Source organism: Macrobrachium nipponense, chromosome 2 (assembly GCF_015104395.2).
Source record: "Macrobrachium nipponense isolate FS-2020 chromosome 2, ASM1510439v2, whole genome shotgun sequence".
Classification (NCBI taxonomy): domain Eukaryota; kingdom Metazoa; phylum Arthropoda; class Malacostraca; order Decapoda; family Palaemonidae; genus Macrobrachium; species Macrobrachium nipponense.
In genome coordinates this window covers 42,181,839-42,201,413 of record NC_087201.1, presented here as the reverse complement: position 1 = coordinate 42,201,413, position 19,575 = coordinate 42,181,839, and the positions used below count along the sequence as shown (strand labels likewise).

The 19,575-nt window shown below is 35.7% G+C and overlaps 1 protein-coding gene across 1 annotated transcript in view; it reads left to right on the top strand.

Annotated features, from left to right (window-relative positions):
* LOC135220546 (histamine H1 receptor-like) overlaps positions 1–12,307 on the top strand; it is a 476,346-nt gene extending 464,039 nt beyond the window's left edge. Inside the window, exons 4-5 of the mRNA XM_064257736.1 lie at positions 1,870–1,960; positions 6,602–12,307. Of these exons, the coding sequence (XP_064113806.1) occupies positions 1,870–1,960; positions 6,602–7,938 (1,428 nt within the window). The 3' untranslated portion in view covers positions 7,939–12,307. The remainder of the gene's footprint in view (positions 1–1,869; positions 1,961–6,601) is intronic.
* The last annotated feature ends 7,268 nt before the right edge of the window (positions 12,308–19,575 follow it).

Sequence of the window (19,575 nt, the reverse complement as noted above, 5' to 3'; positions counted from 1 at the left end):
CCATAAATTAGTTGTTATTTATCTTATTTCTAAAACGGAATAAGAAATTCAGACCTAGAGAATAATCTAGAAAAGAGAAAAAGCAAAAATAAAATAACAGTTATTTTTTCTTATAGGTTATTCTTTACGTCTTACTTTCTTATTCTGCTCTAAGCTACTTTCGCCATTTGGGTCCAAGAGTTAGTACCTAGTAAAAAAGTTTGCCAACAGTTATGCCTCTATTGTATATGCCTGCTTGCTAAGGTCCTACGCATCGACACCTACAGATATCCTAAGTACGCCATACTAGAATGCTTAATTATTTCAAGACTGTCTGTAGAGTTTACAAAGCTCGCAACTTCTCAAGTATTTCGCTGGTGACAATACTTATGATTAATTCCAATGTATCTAATCTGGTTGACGCCCTCTTGCTCCCAACTCTGTTATCGGTATTTATGCTTTTGTTCGTCCACCATTGATCTCTGATTTAGGCCTAACTACTATATATATATTATATATATATATATATATATATATATATATAATATATATATGATATATATATATATATATATATATATAGACTACCTGATCAACTCGGCGCTGAGCAAGGAACTCTGATTGGAAGCCGATAAACTCTCTCTCTCACTTTCCTGTTAAGATAGTTGCTTCAGTTACATTGCCCATAATTTTTGACATTTGATATCTCATCACTTCTCACTCCTATTCCTACTGGGCTTGAACTTGGAATTAGAAGGGCATCGGGAGTGACTCTATACATCTCAGCGACCTCAGTAACTATTGATTTATATCCATCATTTTTGACATTTTATTTTTCACCCCTTCTCAACCCCCTTCCTATCTGGGCTAAACTTGGACTTAAAGGGCATCGGAAATGTTACTATTCATCTCATCGACCTTGAAAACAATAAATTAGACACTAATATCTGCTGCTTTCGGTTATTTTTACATGTCATCCCCTTCCCACCCTTCTCACCCTACGACCACCCACCCCCCTCCCATCAAGGCTGAACTTGGACTTGAAGACCTTGGGAGTGTCACTATTCATCTCAGGAACCTCAAAAACTATGGATTAGGCACTAATATCTCTCGTTTTTTGGTTATTTTTATGTCACCCTATCTCACCCACCCTTCCTATCAGAGCTAAGCTTGGACTTAAAATGTATCGACTGTCACTTTTCATCTCAACGGCCTCAATAACTATGAATTTGACATTAATATCTGTCCTTTTTGGCTTTTTTACATGCCACTATCTTCCCACTCCTTCTTACCAGCCAACCCACGCCCCCACTTCCTATTGGGGTTAAACTAGGACTATAGGGCATCAGAAGTGGACTATTTGCCTCAACAAAATTAAAAACTATGGAATGGACACTAATATCTGCCGTTTTCGGTTATTTTTATATGTCATCCCTTTCCCTCAACCCACCCACTTCAGTGCCAGTGATATCTTACTCCCACAGTATTCTTTCTCAGATGGTAAGTCATATGTATACTAAGTTTGGTTGAAATTACATTTTATAGTGCATATGGCACATACACACATACATAGAAACATAACTATGTATATATGTGATATATAGATATATAACATATATATTATTATATATATTATATATATAGATATGATATATATATATATATATATATATATATATATATATAATATATATGTATACCACACACACACGCACGCACACACACACACTCATATATATATATATATATATATTATATATATATATATATATATATATATATATATATATATATATATATATATATATATATATATATGTATATATAATTTTATATTATATCACATCACATACATAAAAATTCATTTTATACAGATACATTTTATTCCAGGTATCGAATTTGTTCATCATGAGTCTGGCAGCTGCTGACCTGACAGTTGGGGTGATTGTTATGCCTATATCAGCTGCCTACGCTATGATGGGTGAGAAATGACCAAAGTTATCTTGTTTTTTTTTTCACGAGCACGTTAAATAGTTCCTATTGTGTTGTGATTGGTTTATTGGTGTGCATCTATGATTAGGTAAATGTTCGTATTTAGTATTTCTGTAGCAACACCTTTTTGCTTTGTCTTTTTTTTCGAGTACCTCTTTCTTGTATGTTTGTTGAACTTGTTCGTGTGCTTAACGAACCTTCAATAAGAGCCTCTGTAATATTCTTTATACCCTCAAAGCTTTATGTATTTATTATGTTCTTTATACAATGCTGATTTTCCAGAATTACGACCAGTTATTCCTATTTTGTTTCAAAAAAAATTTTCTTCAGTTTCTTTTGTTATTATTTTCCCGATACTACAGTTATCATTCTTTAAGTGCTGTTTCAAGACAAAGATCATAATAACAACCAGATAAAGCCCTAAAGGTCACTGATCACTATACAACTGGTCAAATGGGAACCTGTTAAAGTTTCACATCAAATGGCATCTTGCTGAGATCACTTTGTTTCAGATTACGAATTACGCAAGTTTAATAACTTCAATACATATTCTCTTCGTCAATAATAAATTGAAATACAGAAGAAAACCTGGTGATATGATTATGATTATTTATACAAAACTATGGCAACAGATTATTTACGAAGGTAAGAGACTGCAAACAAAAACTTATTAAAATAACGGAAAATAGTTAAATTATCTACAGAGCAGTAAAGTGAACAGAGCACACATTACATGACACGACTTGAGGAATAAACCATTCCGAGGCAGAGGAAGGGACGTAAGAATACGTTCCATTTTCTTGATGCTAATGATGGGTTCAGTCCTTTGAAAACCACGGCAGAGAGGAACGATCCCAAAATATTTCTCCATGGATATATTCCGGGTGTATGATTTAAAAACATCAGTTGGTTATGGTAGCAAAGGAAATGAGCAATTCTGAAGAATAATGACTTATAGAAATATCCTCGAAGTTTTCCGAGGAGAAACAATGTTTATAGATATCTGGTGATACGAGAATGATGCATAGGCAGAATTGCTTGTTGATGTCCAGCGAGCAGGTGAGTGTAGAAAAGGCGAAATGAGACAAGCGTAAAGCGTATAATAATCCCACCACACAGCAAAGTCACTGAAGACTAATCACAGTTGTGCAAGAAATAATAGAAATTCATATATGTTTTGACTGGATATTTATATGCAAAGTGTTGTTTTCGTATCTTGCTATGTTCAATAAATCGTTTTGACGTTTCTTTCTCTTTTGCATTTGCAAACATATTGAACAAAATTAGTAAATCGATTCTGCTACAACGTAGCACCTGAATCGGTATCTTTGCTCAAACTCATCAGAGAATAATTTATTCATACAAATCTGATCAGCAAATGGCTAGCGTAAAAGTACACGAAAATATAAGGGAAAACTTATTCATTGTCATGGAATAAAATAAAACTTACTGAAACAGAAAAGACAAACTATAACTAACGTGAAAACTTATTCACGGTAACAGGATACGAAAATATATATTGAAACAGGAAAACATATTACATATTGTTTCTGATAAGGATTATTGAAATTGACTGAAATGGAATGGAATATTGAATTTATGCGAGAAGCCAAGCACTGGGACCTATGAGGTAATTCTGGGCTGAAAGGAACACAGAGAATAGAAAGGTTTGAAAGATGTAACAGGAGGAATATCTCGTAGCTGCGTTATGAAATAATTGTTAGAAGTGGGTGGGAAGTAAGAAGGAAGAAAAAGAACATGGACGGAGGTACAGTAAAAGGAATAAAAGGGTGTGTAGCTAGGGGTCCAAGGGACGCTACAAAGATCCTTAAGTAAGGTCTATACTAAAGTGCACCGCATGACGTGCTCTTATGGCACTAATCCCTACGGAGATATAAGCATTATTACTCATACCAGGATGCTAAAAGCTTTAAAAGTAGCTCAACAATTTTCATTTAATTTGCAATTTTTTTTTACTTATTCAGTAACAACAAATATAAAACAAAACTGGAGCAAATCCTAAGTATATCCGTGAAAACAGATGGTTACATAAAATCCAAATATATATATTTATATATTTTGAATTAGAAAAAAGTTTATAATTTTCTGTCATTTACTTTAATCTGCAGTTTCTAATCTTCTTGTCTCCATTTCTGATGATTCCTCTGGACTAAGACCACCCTTCTTGCCTCACTATATCTGGAATCCCAACTGAAAACTACGTACATATGTCTGCGCGATAAAACCTCTCTTCCCAACTTCAATCGCCTCGCTGAATATGAGTTTCGCTTCTCGTGACAGAAATCTGATGCTCATGAAAACGATTTTGGCACAGATTATTTTCACAGGCGCCTTAGCGAAATTATCTAAGGTCGATAATGAATTCTTGCAAAGTCATTTGTACTTAATGCTGAAAAAAAGAAAACTCATTATTTCATGGCATGAATAATGTCCATGGGGAGTTTCATAAATGTAATGAAGTGCATTAGTTCAGTACTTGTCATTGTCTCTATAATTAGACATCTAATTACTATTAATTCTAAAAAGTTTTGCAATCCTAGATTGCAAATAGTCAAGTATAGGTTTCTTAATTCTGTGAATGTACATTATTTTTGATAAGCAATTTTCATGAATGTTTTGTGTATTGTCTTGTTTTATGCTGAATTCTTTCTTTATTTACAAGTTTTCTTCAAGTCGTTTCAAAGTAGTTAACATTCCTACTTTTTTTTAGTCTTTCTCTGGAGAATAATCTTGCTGTATAGTCTACCTACGTATTGGATCATTATAAGTAATATATTATTTCCAATTTTGTTATGGTTTTACCAATAACTGTTAATTAAACTTATTTCTCTAATGATCGCTCCATTTCCCCCGTAGTCATTTAAGTCTTGTTCATTTTATAAGTAATGGTACGTTGATTTAAAAAACATAGATTAATATGATCTGCTGGTCACTTTTCCCAGATATTTATGATTTACTAATAGCTCCAATGACCTCTAAATTTTTTATAACTTTTCACTGCCAGCACTGATCCCACATGAGATGAAGCAGATGAAGATTTACTTTCTTCACGAGTGGGACTTAAACATACGCATGCTACTAAACCAGCAGTAGTCTCTCTTACTAAAGCAAGTGAATTTTAATCCCACTACTGTAGGGAAGGGTATCTTCATCTCTCTCAGCTGGATTCAAGGCTTGCAGTGAAATGCATATCTAAAAACTATGAGGAAATCAATAGATTATAGGGGCTGGAGTGGTTATTCGTTAGTCTGCTTCCATTCGTAGCCTGGCAGCCTAATGCATTTCAAAACCTATCTACAGGTATTAGGAACCCACATGAATTATGATGTAATAACCCCATTTCTGAAGATGCTGGGCAGTTGGCTGCCATTACACTTGACCTCTGTATTACTAACCAAACTATCTTCACCCTGTATGGAAATACCGCGCTAGTATTTTTCCATAATTGGCAGAACGCTTCCAAACTATTAGTTATGAAAATATAAAAACTTGGATATTCACATCAGAGTTTGTGCATGTCACCTGTGATTTCGATACTGAGCCATTTCAATCTGTCACACTTAATTAATCCTTGTCTCATCAATAATATGCCATTTGACTCCAAAGGTATACAAGTACTTCTTTTAATGCCTAAATTTTAGATATTTTATATTTGAAAATGTTTTGGGGAAATATTCTGAATGTATTTTCTCTAGCACTTCGATAACTAGCGATCGGTTATAAAGGCAAATATTTAAAATGGCGAGCATTGGTTTCCTATGTGCTTCGCAAGTTCTCCATAATTTTTCGTTTTGAGTATTAGAATTATTTTTTATTCCGGTTATAAAAGGATGTAATTCCTTGTATGTATTTACCTACTCAGTATTTATTTTTCTCAGAATGTTACCCGCTTCATGATGAGCCAGCTATATCGGATTAGTTGCATTTTGTGGCCGTAATCGTTATATATAATAAACACGGTGGGATCATGGTATCCTGTAAAGCCTTATCTGTCATTGCTTATATTTCCTCTGTCTTTTCTTAATTTCATTTTGTTTGTACATACACGATGTTAGTTTTTGTAACAAAATGAAAGGCACTAAATACAGTTCTCAATTAACCTCATACAAAACACAAACAGCTGCCTAACTTTAACTATATATATATATATATATATATATATATATATATATATATATATATATGTATTTATATATATATATATATATATATATATATATATATATATATATATATATATATATATATATATATATATATATATATATATATTTATATTTATTTTAAGTTAGGTTATAAAGGCAATTAACGCAAGCAGACCTGTTCTGTCAATTGCAATGAATATACATTATAGTAATCATTCATAAAATATATCTTGTAACTTTCTATGCCATATTATAAGACTAAACGTAATTCCCCTCTATGGAGATACATTCTTAAACAAAAGAAAAATTGAATCAGAATAAATAACATTTTATAATTATTTGCAAATTTATTCCAAATCGAATGTATATCATATTAACACATAAATCAAAAGTATAAAATTGTAGTTATTTTAGGTTTTTCGAATTACTTAAAAACTATTACATTAAAAGTTTCTGTTTTACAGGTAACTGGAAACTGGGCTTGCCTGTATGTCAGTTCTGGCTAGCCGCCGACTACACTGCATCAACAGCTTCCATCTTCAACTTGGTGATCTTATCGCTGGACCGATATTGGTCCATAACAGCTCCTTTACGTTATTTAAGAAGAAGAACAAGAAGAAGAGCATGGGTCATGATAGGAGCTTCTTGGGCAGCAGCAATGGCTTGGTTAGTTCCGGTGCTAGCTTGGCATCACATTGCATTGGATGGCATTCGTCATCAACCCGAACACGTCTGTGAAACAGAGTTCACCAACAATGTACCATTTAAAGCAGTAACCGCTGCACTAAACTTCTATCTTCCATCAGCTCTTATGCTGTATCTCTACTGCCGAATTTTCCGAGAAATACAAACACGGCAAGCTCTTGGGAGAGTCAATTTTTCCAGCCATGATGTACCAAATGACTCCTGCAGTGAGGTGGAACGAGTACAGAGGCACAGTCATGGTTCAAAGAATTCTCAGCCACATGACATCCCTACGATTACCACAACGGCTGAACGGAGTCAGTTTCGAAGCCTTACCATAGTCACTCCTGGAAGACATGACTGTTCTCATTTTTCAGGTGTGACGGTTAGTGTTGAGTATCTTCCAGAGGATTCTGGACACAGTTCTCCAACTCTCAATCACCAGTACCCAAACCAGCAAAGTTTACAAACACAGCAACAGTCTCAGCAACAGCAGCAATTACTACAACAGCAGCAACTTCGACGTCAAAATACAAATAGGTTAAGTCCCCATCATAATCACATCCACTGCTATCAAAGTACTACAAGGCCGCATTCCTCATGGGATCCATCCAATGATTCTAATAAGTGGAGGTGCAGCTGGCGCCTTAGCAGTATGTCAAGAACACAAGGAAGTGGTGGAGGCGAAGGAGGTGTCAGCCCAGGACATGCATCCTCCAGCGAAGCTAGCACCAACGGGACTGGCAAAAAGAGGTCTATGGCATGTGCCAACAGTAATGCAGCTACTGGTGGTCGTCGTATGGAAGGTGTCAACTTGGCCAAGGAACGCAAAGCGGCACGTCAACTAGGAGTGATTGTGGGAGCATTTATGGCCTGTTGGGTTCCGTATTTCACACTATTTCCCATCATGGCCCTCTGCGATAACTGTGTGCCTCCTCAAGCGCACACAGCAACTATATGGTTGGGGTACCTAAATTCGACTCTCAACCCAGTCCTTTATCCTCTCTGCAACCACAACTTTCGAAGAGCATTTGCTAGAATGCTGCGACTTCCTTTGCGCAAACCTCACAACCAAGCAAATGCACACAGAGTGGCTACTATTACTATTGGTCACTGACACCAGACATCTAGGTATCTTGCAATATACTAATATAAAGGGAACAAAGTAGGATAAGTCATGAAACATAATGATTTCAAAACCCATCAAATGTATATACATATATGTTTATAACATGAGTAGTTTTCTCCATATGTAGAATCTTCTTGTTTACAGTAGCTTTTTAATAATTGTATGTAAGAGTTTATATACAAGATGAAATACCCATATCACAGAATGGTCAAGGTGCTACCAACCTATCTATAACGTCTGAAAAAATTATATTACAAGGTTATGGCTGTATACTAATCATTAATGATCCTCTCAGTCTTTTAACATTACATTTACAAAATGTAATCATCCTATTAGCATATCCATTTCCACTCAATTTCACTAGACCCTGTAGTGGTTTTAGAGCATTCCTAAACTAATTGATGTAATACAATTCCTGGCAACAAGGCAACCAAACCCAACGGGGTTTATGAACTTGATATTCATACTTAACAGCGTTAGTTTGGCATGAATTTGATTATTCCTTTTACTCAATGATTATCATAAAAATCTACCATAACAAAAGTCACCTTTGAGAGGTTGAATCTTCATAGAGCTGTCTTAAATATCACTCTTAAAGCTTAATGTGGGAGACCCAATAGGCAGTTCAACATGTAGTTTGAATGTCAGTTTCAAACCGAATTAAGATGCAGAGTTGAAAATGAGGACTCTACCAGATTTTGAATTTGAATGAGAATAATCTTCTCACAGTCAACATTTTATGTTTCCTATAGATAAAGTTTTTTTTACAAATATCCAAAACAAGCTGAGCATTTCGTCCTATGAAATGACATTAAAATCCAGACTTTGAAATCAGTTTTACTTTGAAAATTTATATGAAGGAAATTCAAGTAACCTAAAGGTTGTTTTCTTCTTAATTAAGGAAATTACATGACATATCACCAGAAAAAGCAAGGAAAATGAGGTGGCTCTTCTTGTCTGATCTTTAATTCTCGTGGACCAGTACAACCAGTGTATTAAAACCTATATTTTATTGAATCAATCATAAACAAGTATTTGATATTGTGTTGAAATATAGCAGTTGCTCATTTCTACCCATACTCACTGTGATTACAGCTCCATTTTTCATGAGACATCTAGACATCTGTTACGTTTATAATTTTCGTTTGATTTATGGAACTTCGGCTTCTTTCTATCAAGCTCCGTTGTTTCAGTGATTATTCTTTATTGCAATTAGTATTATTATCCACAATGCACTCATTTCCATTTGCAACAAGCTAAAAAGGGTCGTTAAAATATTGGTCGGCGTAACACACGGAAGAAAAAAGTAGAGAAAATTTCCTGAGTAAATACTACCATTATCATTCCATAAGATTTGGAATATATTCAATCAAGAGTGACAGAATGAAACACGCCAGTCATTGGTATCTTCCAAAGCATAATCTCTCTCTCTCTCTCTCTCTCTCTCTCTCTCTCTCTCTCTCTCTCTCTCTCTCTTATATATATATAAATGGGTATAAGCACACGATCCCAAAGTAATTGATGCTGAAAAAGTGACAGGCAGTTACTCATTATACTAAGTTTTCTCCAAAGAAAAGCTAAAAGAGTCCATGACTCTGAAAATCTACTTATGCAGCTGTATCCAACGCGACTGCATGATTAGAAAATGGTCTCGCAAAATAGTCCAGTGTTCCATTCTTAAATTTTATTTTTTCTGCAACCATTATGCTATCCAGGGCAATTTTATTATATAAAAAGTGCACCTATGTAGAAATTAAGACAATTGAGTTTATATCTTCCCTAGACCATGGTTTGGCTATGAACACGGCATTTAGTTGTGTATATCACAACAAATTTCCAATGAAAAGGATATCGTTGTAATTCCTAATAAAATACTTTATTTCTTATTAGAGATAAAGTGCACATACCCGTTGATTTGAAAATTAGGCTTATTTTCTATTTAGGGAAAGTTGAATATATATTAATGTAACATGGAGAAAGAAACCTCCACTATCACTGTTTAATTGTTTTTGATTGTTAAACCCCCACAAATTTTGTTTTAATTTTTGCCTCTCATTTATACTCTTTCATTCTAAGAAAATATGTGAGCAACAAACGAAGAATACATTATAGATCTTAAAAATAGGAAAAGATTGCAATATTGACTATCGATGCAAAAAGTGCCGGTTGCTCAGGATAATTGTTCCTTATTGGGATGATGATTCTCTTGTCAAATGACTCCCATTCAGTAACAAAAAAAAAAAAAAAAAAAGACGAGGGTGTGTGACAAGCAGGAGGGGGAGAGGGAGGAGGAAGAGGAGGATTAGAAAATCCGAGGCATAAGATTCGATGATTGTCAACGATTTTGCTTCGTTATTTGTTTTGAATTCTCGTGTTTACACCGTCGAACGAACATTTGATCGAAATCTGTTGCTAGAAAACATTGCCACATCTCATTTACAGTTTAGAAGGAAGAAAACAGTGCCTGATTCTGACCAGTCTCGTTATGCTCCCAACCGAGAATTTCTCAGTTTTGCATTCCAAGACAGAAAGCTCTATAATATTGAAGGACACTTTTGAAATGATACATAAAGAAGTCTTATACGATTATTCAAAACATTACTCAATGAATTCATTTACTTAGTTTCTGGTATAAAAGGAAAAAAAATACGACAAAAATAAATATTAATAGCATTCTATCATGCACATCAATTGTAAGTACCATATGCGTACTATATATTCATACAAGCATTTATGTGCAAGGTTTATACTTCTATATATTGCTAAATGCATACCAGAGGGGGATAGTAGTACAAGTGGTGATAATTTGCGAAAAAACTGAAACCTTGAATATATTCAAAGCAATTTTACTGATGTCTCCCACCACGTGGAAGTATGTTCGAAAAGGTATGGTAAATTTACCAGCCTTACAATAATCCAACATATTTATCAGCAGAGAGGGAAAGTGCTTAACATTTAACTTTGAAAAGAGACGGAAGTGAATCAAACTTATCGAGAGTTTGAAATTCATTCTGTCATGGGTGAATATATAGCAAGAGGTTTTAAGCATTAATAGAGACTAGAGAGTATTTATTGGTGAAAAAAATGCTCGAAGCAATTCGAGAGACTTATAATAAAGGGACATTTTTCCACAGAATATCAAATAGTAAAATATCATTTAATAACCAATTCGCTGACGAAATATGTTTCCTTAGAGAATATATCTAAATAAAATATATACCCCTTCAGAAAATAAATAGCACTCCAATTCGTCGCTGAGAAAGCTTTTGGCATAAAGAGCCTAGGAGCCATCTAATGATCGGAAAGCGCTTTACCCTACAGAGTGGCAATCACTAGATCAGAGTCATAAACAGTGCAAAAAGTAATTAGCTGTAAAATCAATTGTTTCTGTAAAACAACCAACAGAATTATCCATACGCACAAATGTCGACAGGTATGAAATCCTTCGTAATCAATAACTTTTATAACGCCACCTTAGTTAAGCTTAGGCTCAAACTATCTACTCACAATAATTTTTTAAATATCGTAGTTCTGGGTGACACTCGGATAGTGAAGAGTGTCGCTTCTAATACGATTCTTGATAACACTGCAATTATGCACAGTCTATAGAGACTTTAGACCTTAGAAAGAATGATTGCTCTGCATATATTTCTATTTTTTCTACGAATAAGGCAGTTTTATTAGACCAGAATGAAAAGGAATCTGTCAACAGATTATGAGCAAATGTCTAAAATAGTTATTTTTCCTAATACTCGAAAGTATCTAACAATGCCTTTTCTGTAACAGAATGCCGAAGGATTAACTTTCACACTGAAAGACAAAATGAATCACTCCTTCTTGCTGCATCTCGTACTTCACGCGATTATTTCATGTTTCAAAGTAAAATCATATCTGTCATTTTCACCATATTTACTGTTCACACCAACCATGTGATTTTGAGTGACGAAAACATTTACCCTAGAGCATTTCTTCGTTATTTCAATCAATCTGCAGGTTTGACAGCGGTCAACAAAGCTTAACTACGTGGAAACAGCTGCCTTTTAAACAAAAAATCGGTGCCCAGCATTTGAACATCCAAGACGGAGAAATCTATGAGACAGACTAACAATAAAAATGGCCTCCAAGGATAAAAAGATCAACTTCCTCATCTTTCTTATGGGACTACGTAAGGTTTGCAGAATAGTCTCTCACAAACAGCAAAGCAATTTATGACCCTTTTAGCACCCCTCTCCCTGCACGTGCGTTCATTACCATATCATCCCCAAATCTTTCCTCTGAACACCGCCAAGATGTATGTAGTGTGGAACAATCCAGCATCCCGTGACTTCTAAGCTCAGTGTGCAACCCTGTGATCATTGACACCATTGTTATTAAATAAAAAGATACATACATTGCTTGCAAATTTCATTTACCTTTTCATATCTACTTGGCGTCTTATCAATACACACACACACACACACACACACACACACACACACACACACACACACGCATACATACATATATATATATATATATATATATATATATAATATATATAGATATATATTAATAATATATTCTATATATATATAAATATATATATATAGTTATATATATATATATATATATATATATATATAATACTATATATATATATATATATATATATAAATATATATATATATAATATATATGTAATATATAATATATATATATATATATAGATATATATATATATATATATATTATATATATATATATATATAATAGATAATATGACATGTGTGTGTGTATGAGCCTAATGTCTTCTGAACATGGTAAATATCTAAGCTGGGTATATTAATCTAATGCATAAGTTGTCATATTTCATTAGACTTATATTACAATAATTGCAACAAGAGCTCAGATGTAATTTCTTACTTGAAAATATTACTAACTGACGTAAAACTTGGCCTTTCAGATTTTCAACACTTTGTAGAATGCAATAAAACATTACTTCTCAATATTAGAAATGACCTTCAGTGTAACTGATCATTCTGGAAAAGGGTTTTTTGCCTTATTCGCATGCGATCCAAGAACAAGAATTGATTATTATTTTGTCGTTTTAAAGACATCTTCAACTTGACCAGCCACTTCGAAGGGAGGATTTTAACTGGAAAGATTTTAATAAATCAGATCACGCTCTCTAATCAACGACACACAGTATAAGTTAGCACCAACAATTGTGGGTCTAGAAAGCAATCGTATTTCCCTCTGACTTTCGTCTTTAAAAACGATTTTGTTATTTTACAACAAGATGGTTAATATTGACCTCCGATGAATGACAGAATAATTGTTTACTAATTTCTCATATCTATTATAAATTTTACGATTCAAACAAGCTTTAAGCGCCTCAGTGGCGTGGTCGATATGGTGTTGGCGTACCACCTCGGTGGCCACGAGTTCGATTCTCGGGCATTCCAGTGAGGGGTGAGAGATGGGTATTTCTGTTGATAGAAGTGCACTCTCGACGTGGTTCGGATGTCACGTGAAGCCGATGGTCCCGTTGCTGAATAACCACTGGTTCCATGCAGCGTAAAAACACCATACAAACGTACAAACAATCAAACAAGTTTTGGACTGCGTAACTCTTATGCTTATACTATACATGGGTCAACAAGAAAATAAAACAAGTAGTTAGCCTGTTACTGGATTGCAGGGGAAATTACGATAGACATATACACATAATATCATGTAACCGCGAGCACATGCAACGAAGAGTACGAGCTGAGATGTGAAATGCACGTTTACAAAACTTACCTCACACTTTCATGTCACCTGATCGTAAAGGTGTTCTGGAACAGTAACTCTTTAGGTCTCGAGGATTAAAAACACAAAAGATCCAAGTCGACGAACCTTTAGTTTTAACACACACATTATATATATATATATATATATATATATATATATATATATATATATATATATATACTATATATATATATATATATATATATATATATATATATATATATATATATATATATATATATATATACTATAGATATTGTAATAATATGCTTAATTTTCATTCGTGGCCTGTAAAGTAAATTTCATTCAGTTACTTTCAATTTAATTTGTTTATTGCCACACAAAAAAAAAAGACTGGTTAAGGTTTTTCTCGCTCCCACCGAAGGTTGTTATTATTTAAGTGGTACCTCGCCCATGAGAGTTGTTTTTTTTTTTTTTTCTTTTCATGTATTTATTCGGCCGGGTGCTTGTTTGGTGATTTGCGGGTCGTTGCCTCACTTTTGGTGGGGACCGTTGGCTGAGGATGAAGAGGAGTATGCATTCGGCTCCTTATCTTGGAGGTTGGCCTGACCTGATCCCTGCAGGACGTTATTAAAAATTTGGAGATTCTCTTGGCCTTGCTACGTTTGAGGACCCCCCTTTTCACCTGTATTACGGAGGGCGTTGACGGTGTTCCGCCTCCTAATTACTAAAGTCGCTGTGGAAGCTGCAGCCTTGTTTGAGAAACGTCTCCTGTGCTCTGTTCGGGCACCCTTTCGATACTATATCTACGTATCTGCATCTCTGGACCTGCCTGCTGCCCTTGGGAATGCATCTTGTCTTGTCCCTTGTCCTGCTTTCGTCCTGAAACCTCCGGAGTCGTGAAAAGGCTTGAATCTGTTCAGCTAGCTGGTAAGGATATAAACTGAATATCTTTTTTATTGGCGTTACTGACGCGCGTCAGTGTATCCTTCGGCTGCAGACCCCCTTCGTGATTCCGGAGCGTTGATAGACAGCCGTGTCTGTAGTGGTGTCATCGCCCGTATAGTGCCTGCTTGTAACCACCTATGATGTTAGATCGAGTGATCCGTGTTGAGTTATTTGTAATTATGTATGTAAATAATTTTGAGTAATTGTATGATCTAGGATTAAGGTTCTTTCCCTCTTTCATTATCTTCTCCAAAAGAATATTTTCAGGCCTTTCTAGAAATAGGCTGTTTTCCTTCCTCCTCCTAATTACTGTCTCTTGTTCTATCGTGTGAATGAGGATATTTTTAGGTAAAATATTTTGTAAACCCTAATCAGTTTTTTTTTTATGTTGGTTTAATTTAAGATTTATTTAAAATAAATACTAAAGTTTTGGTTTATATTTTCGTTAATCCTCTTTGAGTGTTATTTGGTGTTTTTCACTGTCTGGAGATCTTGCCCCTTGGCTTTAAATTCTAACCTTTGTGGCACTGATCGTTAAGAGAAAAGAGCCTGTTCTTGCCACTTATACTTTTTAAATAGTTGTGAGTAATGTTCATAACATATTTGGCGACCTTTAGCCAGGATCATCCGACAGTGTAATTCACGAGTGCATTCAAAGAGGTGTTTAGGTCAGTGGATGGGCTTAGGTAGATTATTTTCAGTTCCACCCCACTTAGTATATAATTATGCATTATTTTGATGAGGAAGAGAACGCTGCTGCCCAGTTTTTGGCAGACCCTGATTGGGAGAGGAATCTCTTTGATCTAAAACGAGATCAGTTATGGATATTAGGTGAATTTCTAGGTTTGAGTGTGTCTTCAGAGGTTAGGAAAGGTCCGCTCTTATTTGAGGTAATTAAAGCTGGTAAGTTGTTTAAAGAAACCTTAGGTATCATCAGTGATGAGGAAATAGGGAATAGTAATAAAAATGGTGAGAATAAGGTGGTAGGTGCCAGAGATGTTGAGGAAGAAGACAATGTTAGTAATAAAAATGGGGAAACAGGCAGTGTAAATAATGATATAAATGATGGTCAGGTAAGCCAACTGAAATTGGATATTTTGAAGGAGCAATCCAGGATTAAAGAGTTGGATTTTAAAGCACTTCAGCTACAGGCTGAAGAAAGGGCGAAGGAAAGGGATCATGAAATCCAATTGTTAAAATTGCAGATGTCGGCCGATAATGGTAATTATCGTAGTGATAATGATAGATTTAACCTGTTAAGCGCCCTTAAACTTGTTCCCCAATTTAATGAAGAAGACGTTTCCGAATTCTTCATTTCTTTTGAAAGAATTGCTAAGAAGTTGAATTGGCCTCGGGACATGTGGACCACTTTGATCCAGTGTCGTTTAAAAGGTAAGTCGCAGCGTGTGTACAATACACTTAACGAGGGATTGTCATCTGATTATGACTCTGTGAAAGCGATAATCCTGAAAGCTTACGATCTCGTTCCGGAGGCATACAGACAAAAGTTTAGGAACTTTAAAAAGAGTCCGGATGTGACTTTCGTGGAATTCGCCCGAAAGAAAGAACAGTTCATGGACGACTGGTTAAAGTCTAAGGAGGTTGACTCGTTTGAAAAGTTTAGGGAGTTAATTTTGACCGAAGAATTTAAGAGGTCTGTGTCAAGGGAGCTAAAGATTCATTTGGAGGAGTTAAAGATTGATTCTTTACAGGAGGTGGCAATTGCCTCTGATGAGTACTCCCTTGCACATAGACAAGACCCGGTAAGGAAAGATATGTCTAAAAAGTTCTCTCCTCGTAATGGAAATAGTTGGCAGGGAAAACCATATCAGAAAAGGTCTACTGATTTTGATAAAAATGCAAGTGTGAACCGTAATATAGATAGCAGTAAAAACGGTAGTGTAGTATCGCGTAGTTACGTGAATAGTAGTATGTCTGGTGGTGGTAGTGGACGCAGAGAATCTCACGAGTCTGGGTTAAGTTGTTATTGGTGTAATAGGAAGGGTCATATAAAAGCGAATTGCTTTGCTAGGAAAAATTACCTAGAAAGGAATACGGAACCCGTTAATGTTGTTTCTGCGGAGACATCTCCAAAGAAAGAGGTATCGAATGAGAGCAAGTGACTAAAATTTGCTAAATACATATCGAATGGGACTATTTTCACTGATGCTGACAAACTAATAGGACGTAGTGTTAAGATTCTTCGTGACACTGGTGCAGGTCAATCTTTAATTTTAAAAACGTCTGTACCTAATGGCTTTGAATTTTCAAATAATGATTTTGTAATTCTGGGTGGATTTCCTAACACGATTGCTTCTTATCCTCTCGAAATAATGTATCTAGAAACTGAGTATTACGAGGGTACGGTAAAACTAGCAGTGGTTGACAGTTTACCTGTTCCCGGTATTGACATGTTATTTGCTAATGATTTGGTGTTACATGACGAAGCAAATTATTTCCCAATTTTGACTGTTACGGAGATAGAGGATGATGAGTATTGTTTTGATGTTTCCCTGTGGGAACCTACCTCTGTTGTTACTCGTTCTCGTGCTCGAGAGATTGATCTCGATAATGTTAATTTAGACTTTGATGAAATGAATGGACAGGCGACTGACATAGTGACGAGTAGTAGTAGTAGTAGAGATATTTTGTTTAATGATATTGAATGGGATGTCGAGGCTTTAAAAGAAGCCCAAGAAAATGAGTTTTCTAATTTTGATGATTTTGATGTTGATGATTTATCAAAACCTGTTTTTCTTAAACAAGAAGGTTTGGTGTATAGAGTCAGTAGGTCAGTTAATGCGCCTGCTGACCAGGTTGAGGTTTTAAGGCAATTGGTAATTCCAGAACGATACCGTTCTAAGTTATTATTTTTATCTCATGAGAATAACCTTTCAGGGCATTTCGGGGTCAGGAAAACTTTTCAGAAACTCGCTGAACATTTTTTCTGGCCTGGAATGCGTCGTGATGTAAAGCGACATGTATTATCTTGCAAGGTTTGTCAACTCGTGGGGAAGCCGAATCAGAAAATTCCAAAAGCTCCTTTAATTCCTATTCCGTCAGTGGGGGAACCTTTCAGGGAAGTGATTATTGATGTTGTTGGTCCTTTACCGCGGACGCGCGGGGGACATGAATATATTTTGACAATGGTTGATAGGATGTCACGTTTCCCTGAGGCGGTCCCGCTGCGGAGTATTAGAGGGGAGAAAATTGTCGAGGCGCTGGTTGGCTTCTTTACGAGGTTTGGTATTCCAAAGACTATTCAAAGTGACTGTGGTACGAACTTTACAAGTAGGTACTTTAAGCGAAAAATGAATGAGTTAGGGATTGATCATGTTACTTCCTCCCCTTATCACCCTGAAAGTCAGGGCCAAGTGGAAAGATTCCACCAAACCCTGAAATCTGTCTTAAAAAAGTTTTGTTTGGAAACAGGTTGTGAATGGGATAAAGAAATCCCTTATGCTTTATTTGCAATCAGGTCAACGCCTAATGAGACTTTGGGTTTCTCTCCCTTTCAGCTTATATTTGGACATTGTGTTCGTGGTCCATTAGATGTTGTGAGAGAGCACTGGGAGGGAGAAACCCCGGAAATGAATGTTTTGGATTATGTATCTAATTTACAGGAGAAATTGCGTAGAGCTTGGACCTTTGCCCTGCGGGGAAAATTTAACAAAGGCTCAAGCTACTATGAAAACAAATTATGATGTTGGAACCCAAATGAGACATTTTGATCCGGGAGACAAAGTCTTGGTATTGCTTCCCATGCCTGGAAATCCACTCAAGGCAAAATTCTCAGGTCCGTGGAAGGTACTCAAGAAATTGAATGATGTTAATTACCTGATTGAGACTCCTGAAAGACGTCGAAAAACCCAAATTTGTCACATAAATATGTTTAAGCCTTTTGTCAGTAGGGAAGTAGAGGTAGACGTAGAACCAGTGTCACTGGTAGAGGTAGAAGTAGATCCTATGGTAGACATTAAATTATCTGTGGGACCCAATGGTCTGTCTAATAATTCGAGTATTCTCAATAACCTTGATGTTAAATTTCAGCACCTGGATAAGGACAAAGTAACGTCTTTAACAATGTTAATTAATGATTATAAAGATTTATTTCAGGATTCACCAGGACGCACTAATATTTTAGAACACGATGTTGATGTAGGGGAGGCACGACCTATTAAACAAAGTCCGTATAGGTTAAACCCCATCAAAAGGGACATCGTTAAAGACGAAGTGAAGTATATGCTGGACACGATCTCGTAGAGCCCAGTTGTAGCCCCTGGAGCTCTCCGGTAGTCTTGGTTAAAAAGGAGGGTGGCGAGCATAGACTCTGCTTTGATTATCGTAAGGTTAACTCTATTACGAAGACAGACTCCTTCCCTTTGCCTCGGGTGGAAGATTGTATCGACCGTGTGGGATCTGCTAAATATATTAGCAAATTTGATTTGTTGAAAGGCTACTGGCAGGTCGGTCTTTCACCCAGGGCAAGGGAAAATTTCTGCATTTTGTGACAGGTGACGGTCTGTATGAATGCAAGGTTATGCCATTCGGTATGAAAAATGCAGCCGCCACCTTTCAAAGACTCATGAATTTCATTACTTGTGATTTAGAAGGATGTGTAGTATATATTGATGACTTAATCATTTATAGCGACGATTGGGAGACACATCTAAAGAGAATTAGAGCTCTATTTGAGGTGCTAAGAAAGGCTGGTTTGGTAGTTAATTTAAGGAAGAGTGATTTTGCTCAGGCCAAGGTAGTTTATCTTGGGCACGAGATAGGCCTGGGTAAAGTCGCTCCTAAGAAAGCGAATGTGGAGGCTATTTCAAACTTTCCTGCACCTCAAAATAGGAGAGGTGTAAGACGTTTTCTGGGCATGGTAGGTTACTACCGCAAGTTTTGTGAAAACTTTTCCGATATTGCTCATCCATTAACTAATCTTTT